A 22,901-nucleotide genomic window follows, 5' to 3' on the forward strand; every position below is an offset into this window, starting at 1 on the left:
GTCCACATCAAAGGAGCGTTAATGATAGTTGAAATCGATCCCGTCACTCCAAGCCATCCAGAGCCGGAGAGTAGGTAAGCCAGTCGGTAGTAAGCATGGATGCCCCACCAGGCGTGTCTTGACGAGACTCCAGGCTAACTAAGATGAACCAACACCAGACGCCAATTCATACATGCCGATGTGCCGCTCGACATTCGTATTACTGTCGAAATGCAGAATCAGAAACTCGAGTATGCATATACTCGTTGTTCTCCGTGCTGATGCTTTCGGGTTGGTCGAAGAACCGATTGGAGGGGCCTTGTACAACGCCCAGTGAACTTCCTAGGCCACCCCCACCAATCTAAGGCTAAGGCAAGCTCCACGCAGGAAACACGCCGACACGGTCCTTCTGACGGTCCCTCTGAAAACCAACCCCCACTACGTGACATATTTTTCCATTTTCGATCCTCGGAATCAGCTCACTTTGCCATCCAGCAACGCCGTAACGCCGCAACCCAGCCAACACAAACAGCAGTTGGATCTCTGCTTTTTTCTGGCTTTTCTGGCCAACCCTACTTCTTTGCGCATACATTTTTTTTGCTAGACTACCACACCTTTTTTCAACACAGTTCAGTAGAGCCTTATAGCCCCCATACCATAACCCCATACGATTAGACTTTGTCCCACTCGCATCGCACGCACTACGATCGACATCATGGCCGATACCGAACAACCCCCCGCTAAGAAGAAGTGCTTGGGAACCGACTGCGAGAACGACGCCGGCGCCCTGCAATGTCCTACATGCCTGAAGCTCGGAATTAAGGGCAGCTTCTTCTGTTCGCAGGACTGCTTCAAGAAGAACTGGGTAAGGGCTCTCCTCCACATGCGCCGTCCCATCGGCGTTTACGGTCAGAGGCACATACATAGAAGGCTAACATGGCGATGCGATCTAGGGCGAGCACAAATCTGTGCACAAGACGGCGGACGGCAAGAGCACCAACGGTATTCTCCACAACTTGATTCCTCCAAAGGTCGTTTCTAAACCTGATCCAGCCACCGGGTTCTACAATCCCTTCCCCTCTTACTCCTTTACTGGACCCCTCCGGCCCGTCTACCCTCTTTCGCCGAAGCGCACCGTTCCCAAGTCGATCCCGCACCCCGACTACGCCGCCTCCGGTATCCCCAAGAGCCGAAGCATTGGAAGGAACAAGATCGAGATCCTGGACGCCAAGGCTCAGGATGGCATGCGGAAGGTCTGCAAGCTGGCACGTGAGGTTCTGGACATTGTCGCGGCCGAGCTGAAGCCCGGCGTTTCCACCGACTACCTGGACGAGGTCTGCCACAAGGCCTGTATAGAACGCAACGTAAGTCCGCAGCTGGGCAGCCGGCTAGCCGCTGTCGCATACAACTTGGCCGTCTACTTACTAACGGCGTGTGTGCTTAGTCTTACCCGTCGCCCCTGAACTACAACTTCTTCCCCAAGTCGATATGTACATCAGTCAACGAGGTCATCTGCCACGGTATCCCCGACCAGCGCCTCCTCATGGACGGCGACATTGTCAACCTTGATGTCACGCTCTACCACGAAGGCTTCCACGGCGACCTGAACGAGACGTACTACGTGGGCGACCGCGCCAAGGCGAACCCGGACGTGGTGCGCGTGGTGGAGACGGCGCGCGAGTGCCTGGACGAGGCCATCAAGCTGGTCAAGCCGGGCTGCCTGATGCGCGACTTCGGCAACGTGATCGAGAAGCACGCCAAGGAGCGCAACTGCAGCGTGATCCGGACGTACTGCGGCCACGGCATCAACAGCACCTTCCACTGCGCGCCCAACGTGCCGCACTACGCCAAGAACAAGGCGGTGGGCGAGTGCAAGCCGGGCATGACCTTCACCATCGAGCCCATGATCGCGCTCGGCAAGTACCGCGACGTGACGTGGCCCGACAACTGGACCAGCACCACCATCGACGGCAAGAAGACGGCGCAGTTCGAGCACACGCTGCTGGTGACGGAGGACGGCTGTGAGATCCTGACGGCGCGGCAGGCGGGCTCGCCGGGCGGGGCGATAGCGATGCCCGAGGAGAAGAGCGCTTAGAGAAGCTTATCCTCGAAGGCGGCGATGGAGGCTGGTGGTTCCGTGGGTTGCGGCTTTTATTTAGACGGCTCGATCCTAGGCGCGATCCGCCGCTGCGTTTAGCACTTTTAGCACTCCATGATAGAACGTACACGGGAGCGGTAGTAATACTATTCGGTCCAAGCCGTAAGAAGAGGTTCAGTTTTGCGCGAACAATGACAAGATTTATTGTCAAATTCCACCGATTGGCGGTATCCCCACAAAAGCCCCTGGCAGTATTTCCCGTCAGTGAGAGATGGAATGAGGAGGGAAGAACGAGATAGGTAGCCAGCAAAAGGTCAGCTGGCAACGGCATAGTTGGTTAACAAAGGAACAACTGGCTGGTAATAGGACACCTATGTGGCTAGCATATACTGGAAAGCCAGTCGGATGCACTTGTTACAGCTGAATTGCCAAAGCTGTCTATCCCAAAAACGTATTCGTACCCCTATCTTCACAGTTGACCTGTCGGTGGAGTGAGGAACCTTGTGCGACTCTGAGCGGAGTATGATGGTTGGTTACGAGCACCTCCTTCGCACTCAGACCAGATGCATATCACCTGATGCAAGAAGTCAGGATCACCGGGTAAAGCATAACCGTATCTCAACTACAGATCCCGTGTTCTTCGCATTGAAGATCTGCAGCCAGCCATGAGACTGGAATTGCGAATGCTGGTAAAGAAACAGCCCCGCGTTGCGCTCCAGCCCCGATTGATCGGAATGGTGCTCGGCTTGCAGGGAACCCCCGACCATGACAAGACTACTGACATGAGGTAAGGAGACAGACCCTCGGGCCTACGTAATAATCTGAGGTATGGCAAAGGAGCAGTCCAAAGCTCGAGTGGCTGGTGCCAAAAGTGACGTTATTTGTGTCCCTGCTGCGGAGAAGAAGGCGGCTCTAGGCCGAAGAAGAGCCCCAGAATTACGATCAAATTTGGTGTCGTGGACAGAGAGCCGCTTTCATCATTCAGGTAATAGGTATTGCGACTCGGACCGGGGTTGCGGCCAAATCACTAGGTTGGTTGGGCTCAGTCAAGGGCCAAAGAAAACCGATTTGATTGCTAGGTTGCAGCAAAACCAGGCCTCGACTCCCACCCAAGCTTGAGCTGCTCGCTCATATCGGAGAATCCACCTGCTTGCTCTAGCTATCTGTTGTCCGCCTATCCGTCTAGGTATCTGTCCGGCTCTATCTGTTTCCTGCCGCCGCAACGCAACGCAACGCAACGCACGCACTCATAAGCACCAGCCAGCAACCAGCAGCAATTGCCAGCAGCCAGCAGCACGCACATAACCGCGCAACCCACCATCCGCCCAATCCACATCCACAACCAACCTTCTCCCAATTTGATTTGATTTGATCTGGGATCTTAACCCTCCCTCCACATTTGAACTACTTACACCTGGACACTTGGACTTTCTCAAAGCCTACCCTCACCAAACCCAACCCGCCCAGGCTAACAAAACCAAACCAAACGCCCGTCACCAACTGAACAAGTGGCAACTGGATATATAACCCCTCCCAGGCTACTCTTTTTTGGGCCACCTCCAACCTTCCGTCCGATATTCGATCGCATCCGCCAACTCAAAAAAGCGAACGAGATTTTCATCGGGTTTCGCTCCCATCTATCAACTTCTCGAGTCGCGTCCGCTTCCACCAGCAAACCGACTTCCGACTTCCTGTCCGCCTCGCAAACAAACCGATCTTCGAAGCTGCCAATCTGCCTGCAGGAGCTCACTCCGTCTTTCTTGCGAGTTGCTGCCCTGTCGCGATCCCTCGAGCTCTCTCCGAGACACCCCATTCTACCCTCGATTACCCCGAGTAATACAGCACAAATACCGCCAAGATGTCGGGCGAAGCGTGGCTGTACCTCTTCGCGGTGCTTATCAATGCCGTCAATCTCTTCCTTCAGGTCTTCTTCACCATCATGTACAGCGATTTGGAATGGTACGTAACACCTTGGCGTGTCTGGCGGTTGTTTGTGTGGCCGGAGCTCCCATTGGCAGCAGCTTTTGGTGGGAGCCTTGAGCTCCCTCCATTTACGTCATGTGTTGGGCCTCGCTCCGTGCCCATGCGCCCGCAGCACCGCTTCACCCTTGACTTGCCACGAAACCACCGTACTGACTCTTGGCCTTCTGCTACAGTGACTATATCAACCCTATTGACCTCTGCAACCGCCTGAACACCTACATCATCCCCGAGGCTGCCGTGCACGGATTCCTGACCTTCCTGTTCCTGATCAACGGATACTGGGTGGCTCTGATCCTCAACCTGCCTCTGCTCGCCTGGAATGTGAAGAAGTAAGTGAACCCCTCGAGACCTTCACGCATTCGCGGAGCGACACAGCTAACCTCCGAAATCAGGATTGTCGACAACACACATCTTTTGGATGCGACCGAGATCTTCCGGAAGCTCAATGTCCACAAGAAGGAGTCCTTCTTCAAGCTTGGCTTCCACCTCGTCATGTTCTTCTTCTACCTGTACAGCATGATTGTTGCCCTGATCAAGGACGAGTCGCACTAAATCTAGTGTCGGCCATGGCCCTACTCTGACGACACGACCGAACGCTGGCTTGGCTTCGCTGTTCCAACAACGCAGCATACACAGAAGTTCGCAGTGGGATTGCTTGAAGTCTTGTAGGAACGACGAGGACTGGGTCCTGACAAGATACTTGTCGGAAGAAAGCAGCGTACGGAGGCGCGGCGGTGATGCCCTCATTCATCAGGGGCGCTCTGTCCGCAGTTAGTGGAGGTGTCTTTTACTTTTGATGGATGAACATATTGGACATTGGGACGAAGATTACACGATTAGACGATTGGCTTCAGGAGAAAGTGTTTTGACGGGAAAAGCCATCAAGGCCGTGTGGATTTGAAGAAAGTCTGGCATGGGACTTGTTTCTGGTCTGATCAGAGCCAGGCGCAACGGTGGTTTTTCCAAAGGGAAACTTTTTTCAACCCCCGTCGGCCAGGCATAATGTTAGAGAATGCCTCATGCGGCGTCGTGCAGGCTGTACTCGGATTTTAAAACGTAATGAAATGTATACCCCATATCAGTTGCGTTGCGCATGCATGACAGGTAGTGTTCGATTGAGTCAAAAGGTTATTCTCAGTGAAGGTGAGAGCGGCATGGGAAAGACATTTCGTGACATCTCCGAAACCCCAGGTGAGAAGCATCTGGGGTTGTCTCTTACTCAGGTAACTGCCTTAGGCATCTTGATGGATAAAGCATTTCGTTCTGGCCGTCTTGACATTACACCGTTGCATTCTCGCAAGATTGCCAACCCCATCATTTGGGGGGCGTCATCAGAGCCTCCTCCCGCCCCTCTACGTCAAGCACCTAGGCCCCTGCGAGGATAACCCGGTCAAGTCGCGAATATCTTTAAAAGCAATCGTATTAAAATTGTCCCAAATCAGTAGCTGTTATAATAAGTATCAGGCAATTGGAGTAATACCAGAATAAACGGGCTTTTAATATGTAGCTGTTTATTCTATTTACTTCTCCGTCGTAATCAAGACGAAAGTTGTTGCTGTTAGTGGGCAGTATGTTTATTCCAGTGGTCGACTTGGCACACTTTAGCTTCCAGTGGGGCGATGCAAGCCAGAAATCCAGAGCCTCAGCCACATGCTGCACCTAAAGCCGATAGCTGCTTCCTCTCTAAAAAAGTGACCGCCTTCCCAACCCAGACTTCCCAATCGCGTCTACTTCAATACAACATTTATCTATTCCCCAAACTGCCGTCAATAACGAATTTCCACGACAACAAACCTTCGATTGGCAGCCCGCGACCATGGCCAACTTTGGGGACTACCCGCCCAACATGGCGTCGCAAGACGCCCTCATCCTCCGCGAGCAGACCGGCCCCGAACACGCCGTGGTCCCCTACAGTGGCGAGGAGCTGTCGCGGCAACAACTTGGCCCTGCCAATCCTTACTTCGACCCCAGCACCCGCAAGCGCAAGAACAACGTCCTGACGGGCAGCGCCGAGGAGACATTTGTCTCGGAACACACCTTCCGCTCCAAGCACCGGGCGGTCGAGCGCGCGGGCGGGCCCGATCGCGAGTACCAGACGGGCGCCGAGGCCAAAGCCGAGGCCAAGCGGATACGGGAGGGCCGCGAGGGCAAGGGCGACGCCACCATTGCCGACGGCGACGGCGCGTACGTGGGGCCCTGGGCGCGATACAAGCGGCCCGAGTTCGAGGACGTCGAGATCGCCGAGGGCGAGGAGGTGGGGAGCGACGAGGAGGTCGTGTACGTGACGGACGAGGACGAGGACGTGATCGAAAGCGGGACGGTGGTGTCGGCGCCGACGGTGGCGCTGCAGCGGCGCAAGGAGGTCGAGGCGCTGGGCGAGGAGTCGACCGTGTTCCACGGCGAGGCCGAGTTCGACTACCAGGGCCGGTCCTACATGCACGTCCCGCAGGACCTCGACGTCGACCTGCGCAAGGAGCCCGGCAGCGTCACCAACTACATCCCCAAGAAGCTCATCCACACCTGGAAGAACAACTTCAACGACAAGGCCGTCACGGCGCTGCGGTTCTTCCCCGGCTCCGGCCACCTGCTGCTTGCGGCCGGCGCGGATTCTACGGTCAAGATCTTCGACGTGTATCACCAGAGAGAGTTGCTGCGGTCATACCACGGTCACGGAAAGGCGGTTTCGGATATCTGCTTCAACAACTCCGGTTCCGAGTTCATATCGAGTGGCTACGACAGGTACATCAAGCTCTGGGACACAGAGACGGGCGTGTGCAAGGCCAAGTTCACGACGGGCAAGACGCCACACGTCGTCAAGTTCAACCCCTCCTACGAGCATGCCCATGAATTCGTGGCGGGCATGTCGGACAACAAGATCGTGCAGTGGGACACGCGGACAAAGGAGATTGTGCAGGAGTACGACCACCATCTGGCAGCCATCAACACCATCACCTTCGTGGACGAGGGCCGGCGCTTCATGACGACAGCCGACGACAAGAGTCTGCGGGTGTGGGACTACTCGATCCCCGTGCCTATCAAGTACCACGCGTCGGAAGAGCAGTTCGCGCTGACGCGGGCGAGCCCGCACCCTTCGGGCAAGTACGTGGCGTACCAGTCGGGCAACAACGAGATCCAGGTGTTCAGCGCGCAGGACAAGTTCCGGCGCAACTCGAAGAAGCTGTTCAAGGGGCACAACAGCGCCGGGTCGGCCATCGACCTCAACATCTCGCCCGACGGGCAGTTCCTGGCCTCGGGCGACACGGCGGGCTTCCTGTGCTTCTGGGACTGGAAGACGTGCAAGATGTACCACAAGATCCAGGCGTCGCAGAGCGCCATCTCGTGCGTGCAGTGGCATCCGCAGGAGACGAGTCGGGTGGTGGCGGCGGGGCAGGATGGGGTTATTCGGTATTACGATTAGGGGGATGGATGGGATAGACGTAGTAGGAAAGAGAGAGAGATTGGTTAATGCAATAGATGATACCCTCCAACTGGTGATGAAGGCTTTTGTGAGCTTTCTTGATCTGGGTGCAGTGTTGATGATGATGTGCTGCTTAGATTCAACGTGAACGGTTGTAGTGATCGCCATACATGTGGGTTGAATCACCGGGTTGCTTTCTAGCTTAGTTACTTATATGCCAACGTCAATCCACGGATTATGGCGACACCATATGCCACCTGGTTTCCAGTATCCCTTGGATGGCCTAGTCTCCTTAGATGGTAGTAAAGGAACTATAGGTACCCTAGGCTGAACATCTGCTCTCATCACTTTCTTCGCTCCTATAGCATTTCCTAAGTGGTCGGAATAAATCACGGGCCTCGCGGGTCATATAGAAATATTTTAAAACGGGTTCTCATGATGAGCCATGACATCAAAAGATGGCTAGGCAAAGAAAAAAAAAGAAAACAAAGCCGCACTCCTAAGGATTCAACCTCAGTCTCCATGAATATCAGTATTTCGTGGCGTATTACCGTTGTACTAAAGTGTCTGTAACAGAATCCGTCGCAGTGATGTCTTGATTCTTTGTTGTTTCGTCTTAAGTACCTCGACTACTAAGTTAATCGAAGGTATGCCATCTGCTCACCAATATTACAATACAGGAGAGAAGCATGTGCTTATAGCGCTGATGACTGACTGCAGTGACAGTTGATTGAAACTTGTGCTCAATTCTCTACCTACACCGACTGTTATTAGGTAAGATCCAGGCACCTAGGTGACTTGTGGCTATTCCCACAACATTAGGGGGTGGATGGTGACAGGTGAGCTTGGGGCCAAAACTCAGACCTCAAGGTAGAAGGAAGCAAAAGAAATACAACACCCCTGGTGATTTGAACCATAGTCTCTATGAATATTCATACCACAGCGTATTACCATTATACCAAGGTGTCTTGAGCGCCTCTTCCATGATATACTCCTGATGATTCTTGACTATTCTTCTATGCTTGATTTGCTTTCGGGTTCAGTCGTGCTACCCGCCAATGGCTTTGCAACCTACATAATCGACAAATAAAAGTCAGGTGTGGCAGAGTATGAAAGGGATGTTGTCTGGAATAGCGTAGGTAGAATCCATATTTCGGAAAGCAATGTGCTGAAGTCTTTTTGAAAACTCGATCACATTGGGTCGTTGCACCGACCTTGGAAGTTGAATACATATCTACAACGCCACTTCTCTCGTCCAGAATCTTTGCCAGTTTCAGCAATTCCTTTATTGTGTCAGCATCTGCCTCAAGCTCCGCATCACCTCATCCGCCTTGGTGTACGGCAGATCAATATGCGCATGCTCCGGACTCAGCCGCAGCTCGGCCCCCGGCATGAGCGCCGCCGCCTTCTTGGTCATATGCGCCGGCACATTCTGGTCCAACTCCCCGTGCCACATGACCACCTTTCCCGACTCAATCTTGACGTCCTCCAGCTTGAACCCGAAATCACCACCCAGCACCAACCCGTCCCACGCGGGCCCCAGCCCGCCACTCGTCATGGCCCCGCGCGCGCCGCGGCGTCGAGGCCGAAGGCTTCGCCTTGGGAGCCGGGGAAGCCGTGGTGGTAGAAGGCGGCGGGGGCTGACGGGCCCTCGGACCGGCCGTAGATGGCGTAGCCCAGGGTCCGGCCGGAGGGGAGGACGTAGGCGGAGGTGGGCTTGACTTGAGGTGTAGCCATGTTTTGATTGGAGTCTGGCCTTTTAGGGCCTGTGTGGGTGGGGTCTTGATTGAATGGTATATCTGTAAGTTGATGGAAGAAGTGGTGTTGGAGAATGCGGGATCCCCATGGTCCCACGGTGGTGAGACAGGATTATAGCTGCGAACGCCACAGTCCACTTTAGTTGGTTAGCAGAGGATCGACAGGGGAAATCACATATATTTGCTTACTCTGATTACTTCTGCAATGCTTTACGGGAGACAAAGCCGCCTTGGCGCATTTTAGTGCTCAACAGATTGTACTAGCGTATCTATCACCTCGAATCACATCCATCCTATCACAGATCGGCGGCCGCCGCGAAGATCCAACAGCTACTCGCAACTCCTCTGCTCGATACAGTATTTCCAATGCCTGCGGCGGGGAGTCGAAGACCTTCTTCAGAGACTCCAGGAGAAGATTGAAAGACTGTTCGCACGGCATGCTGAAGAGGAGCAGGGCGCACTTGTCCTTCAGACAAGCCATTTCACGGCCGCTGAGACCCCCTCGCTGGTTGGTGCATTTCCGGAGAAGCGTCTCAATAAGCAGACTCCCATCATTACTCCAGCTGACTCGGGTGGTAATCATGGTCAGGGGGTCGGCTCCGTATACCAGCAGCAGTTGGAGAGCTTCTAGGGGCGCGTTGGACGACCTAAAGGCCAGAAAAGGGGTCGTATTAGTCCACCTACTTCGTCTTGGGGAAAAGGAGCAATACTTACATGACTTGTGCAAGGGGAGTCAGGGTCGTCGTGGACGGACTGCCCTCGAGCGTCTGCTGATTAGCCGAGGCGCCGCCATCCAGGAGCCTTTTCAACACTCGTATGGCGCTTCTGGCCCTATCGGGGCTCTGGGCTTGAAGCACGGCGAAGTGTATGGGGAACCATCTAGAAGGCTGAAATAACCTCTTGTTGTCGTCAAAGCCGCCACCCTCGGGCAGGTTGACATTGGCCCCGCTCAGGATGAGATACTCGGCCACGTCGAAGCGGCCCCAAGCCAGGGCCAGGATGAGCGGGGTGGGCCTGCACAGGACGACGGCGGCGGTATTTGCGGCAGAATTACAACCAAATGACTCTTCCCGAGAAACATCAAGGTAATGGTCAATATGGACGTGGAAGCGGAGCCAGCTCGCCAGGGGGCTGAGTGTCCCGTGCGTGCAAGCCCAGTGGATGGCGCGGTAAGCATGCTGTCGGTACAGAGTCTCGATGGCGTTGTCTGAAAGGCTCTTGCATGTCTGCGCTAGGTTGAGCACGTCTTGGGGACGGAGATAGTTGCAGATCATGTCCAAGATGAGTCCATGGGAGACCTGACGCATAGGAGATGCGGGGGTCGTGACGGTTGCTAGTTGATGTTGTTTTGGGAGAGGTCCACCAACGATTACGCAACCTCGCATTGGGGTGAGATGCTGATGCATCGTGACTGTCGTGGCTCTGCACACACAATTGTAAGAGTTGATGAGAATCTATCAACAAAGAAAGGGGCAGGGAGCAAGGCAAAGGGTGTGAGTAGAGCAGAATTGGTTTGGGACGAGCTCAGGGGTAAACAAGTTGGAGGGCAGGCCGTCTATTTTTCACGTGTAAACTGATGCACGCAAAGATTTCGAGCTTTTCGGGAACAGGTTTGGTACGTAATGGGGCTCCAGGAGGAAACTGTTGAGATTTAAATAGTGCAGACGGCTGTGGGTGAATATATCCTTCACAAACAGCTTGTCCCGGCTAACACATGGTCTTCTTCCTGGAATGACTACAGTGGCGGCAGAGGAAACAACAACATCTCAGTTCTACGGAAAGATCACGAAGCCAATGGAGTGGCCGTGTGTCTATCTCGACGTGCCGCTTTGTCTGACAACGTGCCGCGTAGTTCTTGGATAGAAAGGCCAGCTTGAGTGAGCTGCTGGCCAAGCTGTCCGAATTAGCCAGCAACAGCACAGAATGACTAAACAAACGAATACAACAACGATATTTGAGGTTTGGTGTGTCAGAGTTTGAGTCAAGCCGGCTTTCTTTGTTGTGAAGTCATTGGAGATCAGTTTGGATACGTATCACTCAGGGCCAGATCTTGAGCCTACTCACGTACCAACGAGCTGCTACCTAATGTCAACGAGTGGAAATTGCCGAACTTGACTAAACTACACAAACAATCAAGGCGAAAACCAGAAAGAGGTCCAGTGGGCATGGCCCCTTATGGGATTGGCAAAGTAACAGTGTTTGTTTGGGGGCTTCGGCAAAGAACTACATCGAAGTTGGCCTTGCTGGAAGAATTCATCATAATTATACTTCCGAAGCAGACATTCGGCATCAAACTGTACATCCTTTGAAGATATGATGCGAGCGCGTGCTCGAAGTGTCTCGGAGCTATCAGGCCGGTTGGGCCCCACCAGGCATGGATCGAAACCGGAGCAGAGCATTTGCTTGCGCTGCATTTGACATACGATTCTCCCTTCCAGTCTGAATTAGTATGCACATAAGAGTCAAGAATAATGATTTTACACATAGTTCAATATTTATCATTACTCAATGCATTTATCGTTCCGCTTAGCTGGCTGCGAAATTGAATGCCGTGACTGCTGCAGTGTGGAAGCTTACCCTGAAGCGAAGCGTAGGCCACCCATGTGACAGTGCCCAATCCCAGTGCACTCAATCATGGGAGACCGCCGCGAATCGTGAGGTGCTGACGATACAGACTGCATTAGCAAACAATTATTTCAATCACTTGGGTAGTCCTGATTCAATCATCACTTCCTGCAAGTAAGTCGCCATCAATCATCTCGATGATTCGGTTGGTGACGAGGACCGGTGGCGCAGCGGTAGCGCGTCTGATTCCAGTCCAGAAGGTCATCCGTTCAAATCGGGTCCGGTTCAATCTTTTGCAGTTTTTCTATAGTGAGCTGTCACGAGTCAGTACCTTTTTGTCTCCTGTCAGTCAATTGTGGCCGGGGTGGGGAAAGAAATGATGTTACCCCGTAACAATCGAGTCGCATAGGCATCACCGGCGCTATAATCTACAAGATGGATGGACCCCCTGGTTTGAGTCAAATCCTTGCAACATGATCCTGCAAAAATAAAGCACTTCGTTTATATATTCAAAGCTCTGTATACTCGTGGTCGAACTCGCAAATGTGGGTATGTACTGTTATTTCCCTTTGACAGACTATATATATGTTTCCCCTATGCCGTTTCCTGCAGAGTTCAAGGGCCTCGCGTTTACATCGCGTTTACATCCAATGAGACTTTGAAGCAATTGAGAGCGCGCTATCGCCTGTAAGTCACGATCCCATCCATCCATCATCACCCCCTTTTCTCTAAGTGAGTGTAGGTGGAGTCCACTCGACCCAATCGGCCATGTTGACGTTGGGGCCCTTCTCGAGGTTGCTGGGCGGCGTGCCCGTGCCCAGCAGGTACTTGTTGATGTAGGCGTCGAGATTAGTGCGAGAGGCCGCGGGGAACTGGCAGTGCCCGTGGCCACCGGTGAGGTCGAAGCCCATGGCCTCGGGCGCGCCGAGAGCCTGGTAGATGAGGCGGCCGGCGCGCATGCAGGCGGTGGTGCTGACGGGGCCGAGCCAGTCGATGTCGTTCTCCATGACGAAGAGCCCGCGCGGCGCCACGAGCCCGGCCAGCAGGTGGTGGTCCTCGGGGATGGAGCTGGTGCGGCTGGTGTGCTGGTTGAAGCGGGGGCTGAACCAGACGTTCTCGCCCACGATCTGCGACGCCGTCTGGATGTTGGCGCCCTTTTGCTTCTGCGCGTCCGAGACGCGCCAGCAGGCGGCGCCGCCCGAGCCCGACTCCTGCGGCAGCGTCAGGGCGATGCGCTCGTTAAGCGCGCCGACCACGAAGGCGCCCTTGCCGTTGCGCGAGCAGCCCGTCACGCCCAGCTTGGTGGGGTCGATGCCCGTCTTGGCCGCGCCCAGCTGCTCCAGCCCGTCGATCAGCCGGCCCACGCCCCAGGCCCACGCCGTCAGCGCGCCGGCCGAGTGCGACTTGCCGAACAGGTTGTAGAAGGTGCCGACGCCGCGCGAGTTGCCGCCGTTCTGCTGCGCGAAGGCGTCGTTGCCGAAGGAGACGGTGCCGACGGTGCCCGGGATCGGCAGGCTGGACCCGCCGATGGTAATAATAGCAGGACCATTGCCGCCGCTGGGCTTCTTGATGTTGGAGTTGAGGGTCGCCGTGTTGGAGCCCACGGTGATCTTGACGCTCATCGTGTTGCCCGACAGCGTGGCCTCCACCTTGTCCGGCGGCGGCGGCAGGTCGCCCAGCTCGTACTGCTGCATGATCTTGCTGATCTCTTGCTGGCGGCACGCCCAGTCCGCCTTGGAGGCCACTTTGGTCCCGCTCGCGAAGGTGAAGGGGTCCGGTAGCTTGGCGACGTTGACGGCCGGCACGTCGCCCGTGGCGGGGCATTCGGCGGCCTGGCGCCTGAACAGCTCGGCGGCGGGGAGGGCGAGGGTGGTGCCCAGCAGGGCGGCGGTCACCAGGATGTTGCGGGCCATGGTTGCAGATGTCACGTCGATCTTGGTAGGGGTGAATGGGGGGTTGTCCCTGTTTCGTGTACTAAAAGTAGAGGACTGGGGATTCAATGTTGAATATATACATATATATCGGTTTGTTTTCGCCCCGCATGTACGCGGGCTCACTACAAATCCCGGTAATCAACATGAATCGTCTCCGATGGCTTGGCTTCCGAAAAGGGAGTGCTGCTCGCCATGGATTCTCCCACCTCTATGCACTTTGTAGAACTGGGTTTCTGGACTATGTTCAGCTGCTGCATTGCCCCTCCTCTCAGAGCTCGTACCAGAACATGCGTTTCTTTGGGAGGCAAGCTGCCCTTATTGATTAATTTGCTTGGCGCTTGGTAGGGTTGCATTTCTTCTCGGCTAGCCATGCATGTTTGACAAGATGTGGGGAGAACTGGCTAATAAGACGGATAATACAACGCGTGGGGCCTGGCCACGTTATGAATAGTGAGCAGATCGCCTGCACATGATTCGATCGGCTCGTTCTAGGAACGGAACGGCGCATGTCCCCCGGATTCGGAAGTGTAGTCACCGGAATTGGCTTTTCTTCTCCACGATCTGGAGAGAGATTCTTCGTGGCCCGGCATCTGCCGACTTCTCCAAGTCATATATATGCTAGCAAAGGGATGCTATTTGTTCGGTAGTTTAGTGGCATTTACGGAGTTGATCCTAATATATTCCCCAAACTGTCGCCTGAGCTTAGAGCTTCCTCGTGGGTATTCCAAACAAGCCCAGAGGACTGGTTTACTCGAACTTGAAGGATGCCTTCTTTGCCTTTGAGCAGCAAATATGGTCAGTTATGCACTGTAGCACAAGTGACGAAGTACCACATAGGTGCTTAGGAGACTCGCACGATTCTTGGAAATCCATCATGGTTAGATTCGCTTATCTTGAGTTGCAGCATAGTGCCAATGGCTGAACCAGATGTACACGGATTTCGATACATGACATCCAATGTGTAATGTCTTGACCGTGCGAGGATCAACCTGACTCCAAAAGTGCATTGTTGCAGGAGAAGAAAATCAGCAAGAAAACCAGTAGTTACTCTGTGCCACCAAGAAGCTGAACCTGGTAGTACTTCTAATGCCGAAACTTGGGAAGTTATGATTGTCGAATCTCGGCAGGACAGCGCCGGTTGATTGCTTGGGCCTGTTTAACCAGATGGAGAATGGCAGGGGCAGCTGCAGCTATCCATTGATGCCGGCCGATCACCAGGCCCAACACTTGCATCCATATCTTGTTACCATTTGGATCCATACCCAAAAGCGGTTGCTTTTGCGTACTTGGCAGTTACTTCACCATCAAGGGGTTCTCTGGAACCTTTACTTGCATGTCGTTACCCTCAAAATCACCGACGCCCAACATGATGCGTGTTTTGCTTCTCCTAGCTGCCCTCAATGCGAGAATTGCTGGTGCCCACGGCGGCCTGGCCAATTACACTGTGGGAGACACTTGGTACCGAGGGTGAGTTTGAATGTGAAAGTCTTCCATTTAGTTCATTGAAACCAAATGCCCGGGCCCTTTGCCCAGATGGATAATTTGCACCCAGACATGACTCTTATAATTACTGAACACGCGTACGTAGCTACTCCCCGGACACACCGGCCGATGAGCAACTGGGCCAGCCGTGGATGGTGCAACGGTCATGGGCGTCCATCGACCCCATCTTCTCCGTGACGGACGCGGGCCTCGCCTGCAACACCCCGGCCGTGGCGCCGCCGTCGCACATCCCCATCGCGGCGGGCGCCAACCTCACAGCCGTGTACTGGTACTGGCTGCACCCCGTGGGCCCCATGTCGGTGTGGCTCGCCGCGTGCGGCGACGACTCCTCTTGCGAGGGCGTCGACGTGAACGCGCTGTCCTTCTTCAAGATCTGGGAGGGCGGCCTGCTCGAGGGCACCCTGGCCGAGGGCTCGTGGTACCAGAAGGCGTTCCAGCACTGGGACGGGTCGCCGGACTTGTGGCCCGTGACGATACCGGCGCCGCTGCGGCCCGGGGCCTACGTGGTCCGGCACGAGATCATGAGCTTGCATATTGCGAATCGGCCGCAGTTTTACCCGGAGTGTGCGCATCTCAACGTCACGGGGACGGGCGATGCGCTGCCGGCGGGCGAGAAGTACTATGCCAAGTTTCCGGGGGCATACAGCATGAATGGTATGTAGGACTTCTATGTCCAGCAAAATAGTTCGCAGCTAACAGTTTGCAGATCCGTCGATCAACCTTGATATATACAGCGAGGCCATGAAGAATGTTACCGTATGTATCCATTTTGTTATATGCTACTTGTTGTATTGCTAACAGGTTTAGAACTACACAATCCCAGGGCCTCCAGTATGGACAGGCTGATCTCTTTTTGGCTTGAGTCAACTAGTAGTGTTTGATGGTCTAATTAAAGAGGCACGATATTGCGTATTTGCAAAAAGGAGATCAACGGAATGATGTTAAAAAGTTGGTTGCAAATACGCCTGGCTGAGCCAGCGTTGGTCGTTCTACTGCCTGGTAACTTCGACCCAATGCGAAGCTGAGAAGAAACGAACCACTCGTCACAAGCTGATAGACTCCCAAAGACAGCCCTATAGCTTTTATGTCCCATACGAACGATGCATTGGTGAATTCTGTATATTGTTTAACTGCTCACACCAGTACTCGTAACGAAGGAGGGAGAGACGTCTCATAAGCCCACCATGATATTCCCTTGAGGGGAGTACCTCCATAGAAACATTCAATTAGCGGTGGCAATGCCTGCCATTGTTGGGGATACTGTCTTGGCATAAGCTACACGGCTGCATCACTGGTATGTGAGTGTTGGCCAATATATCTATTTTGACAGGGAATTTGTCATTGGTCCATGCTGGGAGGAATCAAATTTTGCCTCACTATGAGAGAAAGCCTGATGGTCTGTTTTTCAATTTCTTTCAGACCAACTGGGAATGGATTCCTGACTTCCTAGATCTTGAAGGCGCCTCGTGCTACACAAATGCCCATCTACCAACCTTGATTGTAATTGCTTCGTGAAACACTGGTGTAAATCATTCTGCAAAATGTCAGAGCTCCAGAGCTGTACCTTTACCTGAACCAATCTCGGTGACAGGTACGTGGGTACTGAATCAAGGAAGCAACCACAAAGCTTGGTTCTGCCCTTCAATAGGCACATCGGCCTTCTTTTCGCAGCATTCACTTCAAACTGCCTACCAGTACTGACTGCAGTGGTAACAAATTTACCACTCTTCACCATTCTGGAACTGGCTGCTCCAGATTACGCAAGAGAACACTTTGCATTGCATTTTCTTTTTCCCGGTCATATTCTTCACTGTGACACATACAAAATCTCCTCCCAGTGGTCATTCTCTTACCACCCGGTGAGTCCTCTAACCGCAAGTCAACTGTTCAACTCGAATTTCGATCCGTACGCAGATTTCACGATTGACTTGTACACCAAAACTGCTACGAGCAACTTCTCTTACTACGGCGGCATCTCACGATGGCCAGAACAAGGACTTTGCCTCCCGAGATCATCTCGATGATTCTTGCGCAGGTGGAGGGCTCACAAAGACCAAAGTGCGCTGCTGTCTGCAAGTCATGGCAGATCGTGGTCGAGAGATCTACCCTCAACACTCTGACGCTCAAGCCCGATGACCTCGTCCAGTTTCTCAAGATCATGTGCACCTATCGTCATCGCCATCCTCTCCTCAAACACGTCACTTTCTGCGTGCCATTGGGCAGCAGCTTACACTTTCCCGACGAGTCAGATGAGGAGGTCAATCCAGCATCAAAGGAATTTGAGATACGGAATGATGATCAAATGGCCATGTTCAAAGCCGCCATCATAAGATTTTTCTCAACCTTGACCGTCTTCAACGGCGAGAAAACATCCTTTTCACTAGAGGTGATTGCCATCGGAACGGACGACGAACAACGGCGAAACGAAATTCAAGAACAAGGACTGACACGGAGTCACGTGTTGAATATTGCATCCTACTTCAACACAGTACGGATAAACGAAGACGGTTCCTATGATCGTTTTAGTCCCCGCTCGGTCCTGTTGCGTTCCTTCAGTCGAATCGATAAAGATGGATATTTTGTACCGGACTCAACCTTTGTGCCGAGTTCCCCTGCCAGCTTCAACTCCATGGAATGGGACACCATGATCATATCACGAGGGGCCAGGTCTCAGGTATACCCTGGTCTTGATTCCGTCCAAGCCGTCACCGAGCTCAGAATCTCTGCCAGGTGCTTCCCCTACATTGGCGATACGTCGCGTTCTCTGATGATGCGCAGTCTTCCCAATTTGACCCACGTTGCTTTCGAAAAATGGTATGAGGATTGGCCTGATGACTTTTCTGGCTCCCAGTTCCCCGTGGACTGGTTTGGCGCCACGCTGCCTAACTGGCCTCAATCGCTTAAAAGCATCTATCTTTATCAAATCCCATATATCGCTGGGTACAATGAAGACAATGAGGACAATGAAGACAACGACCCGGAAGAGATCGAAAGCGAAGATGATGAGGAGGTCCAGCCGGATGCAGCAAACGGAGAGCCGGATGGTCAAACCCCTGCAGTCGCCTTGGGATGGGAAGATGACAGCATCAATCTCTTGAGTAAACGGACGAATGGGGTGGCAACAGAGAAAACGCTTGTCCGCCAAACCATGCCCAAGCACCTGGCTTCAAGGAGTTGTAGCATGGAAGAGCTGGGCATATGCAACGTCATTGACGGCAGGCATTTCTTCTCCGCATTCGACGACAGGCAACAATTGCCTCTCTGGCCGAACCTCCGCTTCCTAACCCTCACTGCGAGCTTGCTCCCTGGCAGCGACCGGGACGACCTCGACAAGCCCGCCGCTTTCCTCAAACGCGTCGCCAAGTTCGCCCAACGGATGCCCAAGCTACAGACGCTCGAGATCTACGAGGCCGACGCCGAACAGGCCGCGCTCTTCCAGTACTCCACCACCGACGACCTGCCCACCGCCCAATGGATCAGCACCTGGCCGGTAGAGATTGACGGCGAGGTCAAGGAGGCTTGGGAATCGAAGCCGTCGCCGGATGGCTTCTTGAGAACCGAGTTCCTTCCTGAGAAGATGGTGGAGATGTATGAAGGTCCCACGCACTTCATTGGCACGTATCTCCTTACGAAGGACAAGATCATGGATCCAGAGACATTGAGGGAGCAAGCACGGCTTGAGAAGTAGATTGGATCGGACATCGCTGTCGAGTAATCCACGGATATCATATTCGGTACCGCGATGTGGGCAGAATGTAGCAGCCAGCAGGGTTATGGATTTGCCGGCGTCTTCCGTCCTGAGATTTGGGTCGTGAACAAGGCATTGGGGCTCACCAAGAAAAAGAGCGAGTTGAAAAGTCCTTACCAGCCCATTTGGAAACGCTTTTGCACAGAACTCCCACTAACTGCCGGTTGATGATAGTGCAGTGATACGGATTAGAGCCAATTTCCATGGGGCTTTGAATGGAATGGATTGCTTTGTAGGAATGAATTTGGCCATGGACGAAACAATGATCATTGTTGCCTGTACACTTCATCATATAGATCAAGTCTGAGAAGGAAACTGGGGCGTAGGTGCCAATGCTAGTCTTGAACAAGGACTATGAATCCAAGCGAGTTCAGCTAGAATATGACCAAGTCTCGCTTAGAGAAGGCCCAGAAGTAGTTTAGGAAGAAAATATCCATAATATCGTACATGTGTTGTATGATTAACCATAGAATGGGTAAAATCGACGTGAAAGAAAAATTCTATCTGAAACTTCCTATCTCAACTCAAAGACCCTATCTGGAATCTCCTTGTAGAATTTCTGCCGTACAGCTTCACCATCCATCATCCCGTGCAAGTAGCAATCGCCCCGAAGCGTGTAAAAAAGAAACGGGTCTTCCTTGTTGGCCTCTTCCATCTTCTCTTGGTACGAGGTCTTGGGAGTTTCGCGGCCCGGTGGACGCACTACGTCACTTGCGTCCGGTGAGCCCACTCCAGCAGGACTTTCATCCATCGGAGTCTGTGTGAGACTGTGGTCGATTGATCCCACCTCAGCACTGTCATCAGGTAAAACCTTCAGAATACTGTCGTCCGGGACATCCTTCTCCTCGACCTTCTTCTTCTCGTCCTTCCCTCCCTTTTCCCTCCTCTCCGCTTCCTTCTTTCTCTCCCTCTCGAGTTCCAGTTCTGCCTCCGTCTTTTGCTTCGCGTCCATCATCTCGTACCATTCTCCCGTCCTTATCCACTCTTTCCTGTTTTTCTCGTTGCGACTTTTGCGTTTCTTCTTCAGCTCACGATTCTTTTCGCACTGCCGGATGCACGCCTTCAGTGCCTCTTTGGCATCCTCGAGCTTTTCTCTTTCGAGATCACCTTCCTCGCCCCTCTTATCGTCCCGTCTTGTCTTTTTCATCTGCTTGAGCACCACTGGCACAGTACACCCATACAGCACGCACACCTTGTCGCCCTTTTCGACGTCGTAGGCGAGGCCCAGCCTTTGGTCCTTGGTCTTGAACATTCGGCGGTTCCATATGACAGCGTGAACCCGGCGGCAAAACTCGGTCACGATGGAGTTTCGTTCGTTGTTGATAAGCGCCCCAGTCTTGACACGCCCGCTGCCGATGTTGCCCTTGTGCACCGACTCGCGACAGGCTCGGGCGTAGTAGTACGGCGGATTACGGTTGTCTCGCCCCCGGTCCGCCACCAACGTCCTCCACAGCTCGTCTGGCGGATCTTCGTCGTATGGCTCCTCCCAGCCGCCCAACTGGAGCCACGAAACCGGGATGGAGCCGCCCTGCGACGCGTCCACCACCTCTTCCACTTCGTCCAGCTCGAAGCCCTGCACGTACATGCTGTAGTGGCCGAGCTCGGGCCGCTTCCGGAACTTCAGGAACTCGAGGTTCACGTGCCGTGTCTGCGCGGCGCTGTAATTCCGGTGCCCGTCGGTGGGCGGCCCGACTAGGGGGTCAGCGTTGGCGCGCCCCATCCTCATGGCGCGCATGCCTGGCTGGTTGTCCAGATTGAAGGGGGCGCGTGACGCGCGGGCTACCCAGGAAGGTAGCTCTACATCTTTCACGCCCTGATCGGTTTCGGACTCTTCCATCTTGTCCGGGCTCTTGGCTTTTGACCTCTTCTTGCCCTTTGATCTCCTGCCTTTGGATTTCTCGCCTTTTGACCTCCTTTCGTTCGATCTCTCGCGCTTTGAATTCTCATCTTCGAGTTTTTTATTTTTCTCCTCGATCCTCTTTTCTACAGAAGCTTGCATGTCCGCTCTATAGGTTGTGCACCATTTCTTCAGCTTGTCCCATTTTTCTGATCCTTCAGGGGGTGTCCACGTCTGTTTTGGACCATCTCTAGACTCTGGTGGCATGATTCCCTTCTTGTATGTTTTTTCGAAACCGTCGTCATGTTGTGGGCGTAGACGAATCGACCTTTCGTCCTTGGGTTGGTCTAGCGACCAGGGACGGCAAAGGATATCCAAGGCTTGTACGGCATCAACCTTGCTCTTCCGCCTGATGACGAACCTGACAAAGTCACGACATACGTCCGAGTATGGCCGACTGTAGTCAATCAAGAATGGTTTCTCCTCCAGGAACTGGTCGAACAGTGTCATGGTCAGAAAGGTCGGGTCGTCGTCGTCTGACGTCACTCCCGCAAACGGGGCGGCATCCCTGGCGATGGCGAGCAGGGAATAGATAACATCGCGAGGCTCGGCGGCTTTGAAGATGAACATGGTGGACACCAAGTACTCCAGGCTAAGCAAGCTCCGTCTCTCCAGTGGATCGATTGTGCGGATCCTGCTCCATCGGACAAAGTCTTCCTCCGAGTCGGATTCCGAGTCCGTCTCGTCCCCCTCGAGTTCGTGCAGCGGAGACGTAGGCCCGCGGAAGACCTTGCCCGTGGCCTGGACTAACAGGCTGGCGCCCAGCTCCGACACGTGCTCGAACCAGCCGGGGACATAATGGAACTTCTCGTCGTTCTGCATGATCTCGGATAGCCGATGCGTCGCCGTTTCGACTTCGACGAAAAGCTCAACGGCGATGGCGAAGTCTTTCCATGGCATCGAGTCGTTGCCGCAGTACACGGTCGCCTTCTTGGCAAGCGCGATCTCTTGCACCACCCATCTCCGCGAGAACCATTCGGTCTGCATGAGCATCTGAAGCGCCTGCCACTTGCGAGTATACCTCTGATCTGAGCAAATCTTGTCGAAGTTGTTTAGCTCCATAACTTCATTCCGTATGAACTCAATAGCCATCTTGGAATCCTCGGTATGCTCCCCCAGCCAGACGCAAACCCGCTTCGCTCTGGTGTAGATCCTCGACATCATCTGGACCTGGTGGTTGCGTTCTTCGGGGTCAGTCTGGTTGATGCAGATGGCATCGATCCAGAGCCACCTCACTTTGTGCGTGAGTCGGAGATATTTCAGTGCTAGTGCAAGCTCCCTCTTCACCTTGAACTTGTATGTAGTTTCGCCATCTTCAATCTTCAAGGCGTACCTCGGTTCGTCAGAGCCCCAGCACCACGAGAGTGCTTCGTACTTGACTCTGTTCTTCCGCGCCTCCTCGAATCTTTGCATTTCTTGTTCTTCATTCTCCTTTTCATCCTCTGCTCGCTCCTCTTTGGTTCGCTGTTGTAACCTTGTCCGTTTCTCCTTCAGTTTGCGCATCTTCTCGTTCTTGACATTAATGTCGTCTTCGTTCGTGTCGTCCTGGTTCTCTTCTTGTGGGGATGGCGGTTCTGTGTTTTCGCCTTCCGCCGTCTTGCTTGCTGCTGCTGTCTCTCGTTCGTGGGGTATTCTCGTTGGTATGTGGAATGTCGTGTCGTATTCAGCTTCGTAGAACTCGCACATTATCTCTCGTGTGTCTATGTTGCCACTTTTGAGTTTGATGAGTCGAATCCGCTTCTTGCCGGGTTGAAGCCTTCGGTACTTATACTCCTTCAAGCCCTTGAGCTCCTCGCTGTAGTAGTCTTGGAGCCCTGGCTCACTTGCTTCTTCACTGTCCACTGAAGACCGGCGGTACGCTTTGTGCATTGATGCCATTATCTGCGGTGTCCGGCGTATGTTGCACGGTAAGATGTGTGTTCTTTGATATTTGGAAACACCCGGAGGCGCAAGATGTCACTTAGACGCCAAGATATATGAGAAAATGCTGTATATAATTGGGGAGAACGAATGTCCAGC

General features: G+C 53.6%; 8 protein-coding genes across 8 annotated transcripts; 5 read left to right on the top strand and 3 right to left on the bottom strand.

The window, feature by feature from the left end:
• Positions 1-694: 694 nt before the first annotated feature.
• Positions 695-2,074, top strand: PG985_011627 (uncharacterized protein; the record flags this gene model as incomplete). The annotated part of the gene is made up of 3 exons (XM_066831394.1): positions 695-844; positions 933-1,343; positions 1,424-2,074. 3 exons carry the CDS (start codon positions 695-697, stop codon positions 2,072-2,074), a joined length of 1,212 nt encoding a protein of 403 aa, XP_066679444.1.
• Positions 2,075-3,935: 1,861 nt separating this feature from the next.
• On the top strand, positions 3,936-4,612 carry PG985_011628 (ER-derived vesicles protein ERV14; the record flags this gene model as incomplete). Its single annotated transcript, XM_066831395.1, has 3 exons — positions 3,936-4,036; positions 4,234-4,389; positions 4,453-4,612. 3 exons carry the CDS (start codon positions 3,936-3,938, stop codon positions 4,610-4,612), a joined length of 417 nt encoding a protein of 138 aa, XP_066679445.1.
• Positions 4,613-5,876: 1,264 nt separating this feature from the next.
• On the top strand, positions 5,877-7,478 carry PG985_011629 (uncharacterized protein; the record flags this gene model as incomplete). The annotated part of the gene is made up of 1 exon (XM_066831396.1): positions 5,877-7,478. One exon carries the CDS (start codon positions 5,877-5,879, stop codon positions 7,476-7,478), a length of 1,602 nt encoding a protein of 533 aa, XP_066679446.1.
• Positions 7,479-9,032: 1,554 nt separating this feature from the next.
• PG985_011630 (uncharacterized protein) lies at positions 9,033-10,542 on the bottom strand (the record flags this gene model as incomplete). Its single annotated transcript, XM_066831397.1, has 3 exons — positions 9,033-9,244; positions 9,512-9,882; positions 9,950-10,542. The coding sequence occupies 3 exons, from the start codon at positions 10,540-10,542 to the stop codon at positions 9,033-9,035; spliced, it is 1,176 nt and encodes a 391-aa protein (XP_066679447.1).
• A 1,986-nt stretch (positions 10,543-12,528) lies between these two features.
• Positions 12,529-13,713, bottom strand: PG985_011631 (uncharacterized protein; the record flags this gene model as incomplete). The annotated part of the gene is made up of 1 exon (XM_066831398.1): positions 12,529-13,713. One exon carries the CDS (start codon positions 13,711-13,713, stop codon positions 12,529-12,531), a length of 1,185 nt encoding a protein of 394 aa, XP_066679448.1.
• A 1,387-nt stretch (positions 13,714-15,100) lies between these two features.
• PG985_011632 (glycoside hydrolase family 61 protein) lies at positions 15,101-15,899 on the top strand (the record flags this gene model as incomplete). The annotated part of the gene is made up of 2 exons (XM_066831399.1): positions 15,101-15,201; positions 15,323-15,899. 2 exons carry the CDS (start codon positions 15,101-15,103, stop codon positions 15,897-15,899), a joined length of 678 nt encoding a protein of 225 aa, XP_066679449.1.
• Positions 15,900-17,218: 1,319 nt separating this feature from the next.
• On the top strand, positions 17,219-18,925 carry PG985_011633 (uncharacterized protein; the record flags this gene model as incomplete). Its single annotated transcript, XM_066831400.1, has 1 exon — positions 17,219-18,925. The coding sequence occupies one exon, from the start codon at positions 17,219-17,221 to the stop codon at positions 18,923-18,925; it is 1,707 nt and encodes a 568-aa protein (XP_066679450.1).
• Positions 18,926-19,499: 574 nt separating this feature from the next.
• Positions 19,500-22,760, bottom strand: PG985_011634 (uncharacterized protein; the record flags this gene model as incomplete). The annotated part of the gene is made up of 1 exon (XM_066831401.1): positions 19,500-22,760. One exon carries the CDS (start codon positions 22,758-22,760, stop codon positions 19,500-19,502), a length of 3,261 nt encoding a protein of 1,086 aa, XP_066679451.1.
• Positions 22,761-22,901: the final 141 nt, after the last annotated feature.

Source organism: Apiospora marii (genome assembly GCF_038362585.1).
Source record: "Apiospora marii strain CBS 49790 chromosome Unknown utg000009l_segment0_segment0, whole genome shotgun sequence".
NCBI classification, from domain to species: Eukaryota; Fungi; Ascomycota; class Sordariomycetes; order Amphisphaeriales; family Apiosporaceae; genus Apiospora; species Apiospora marii.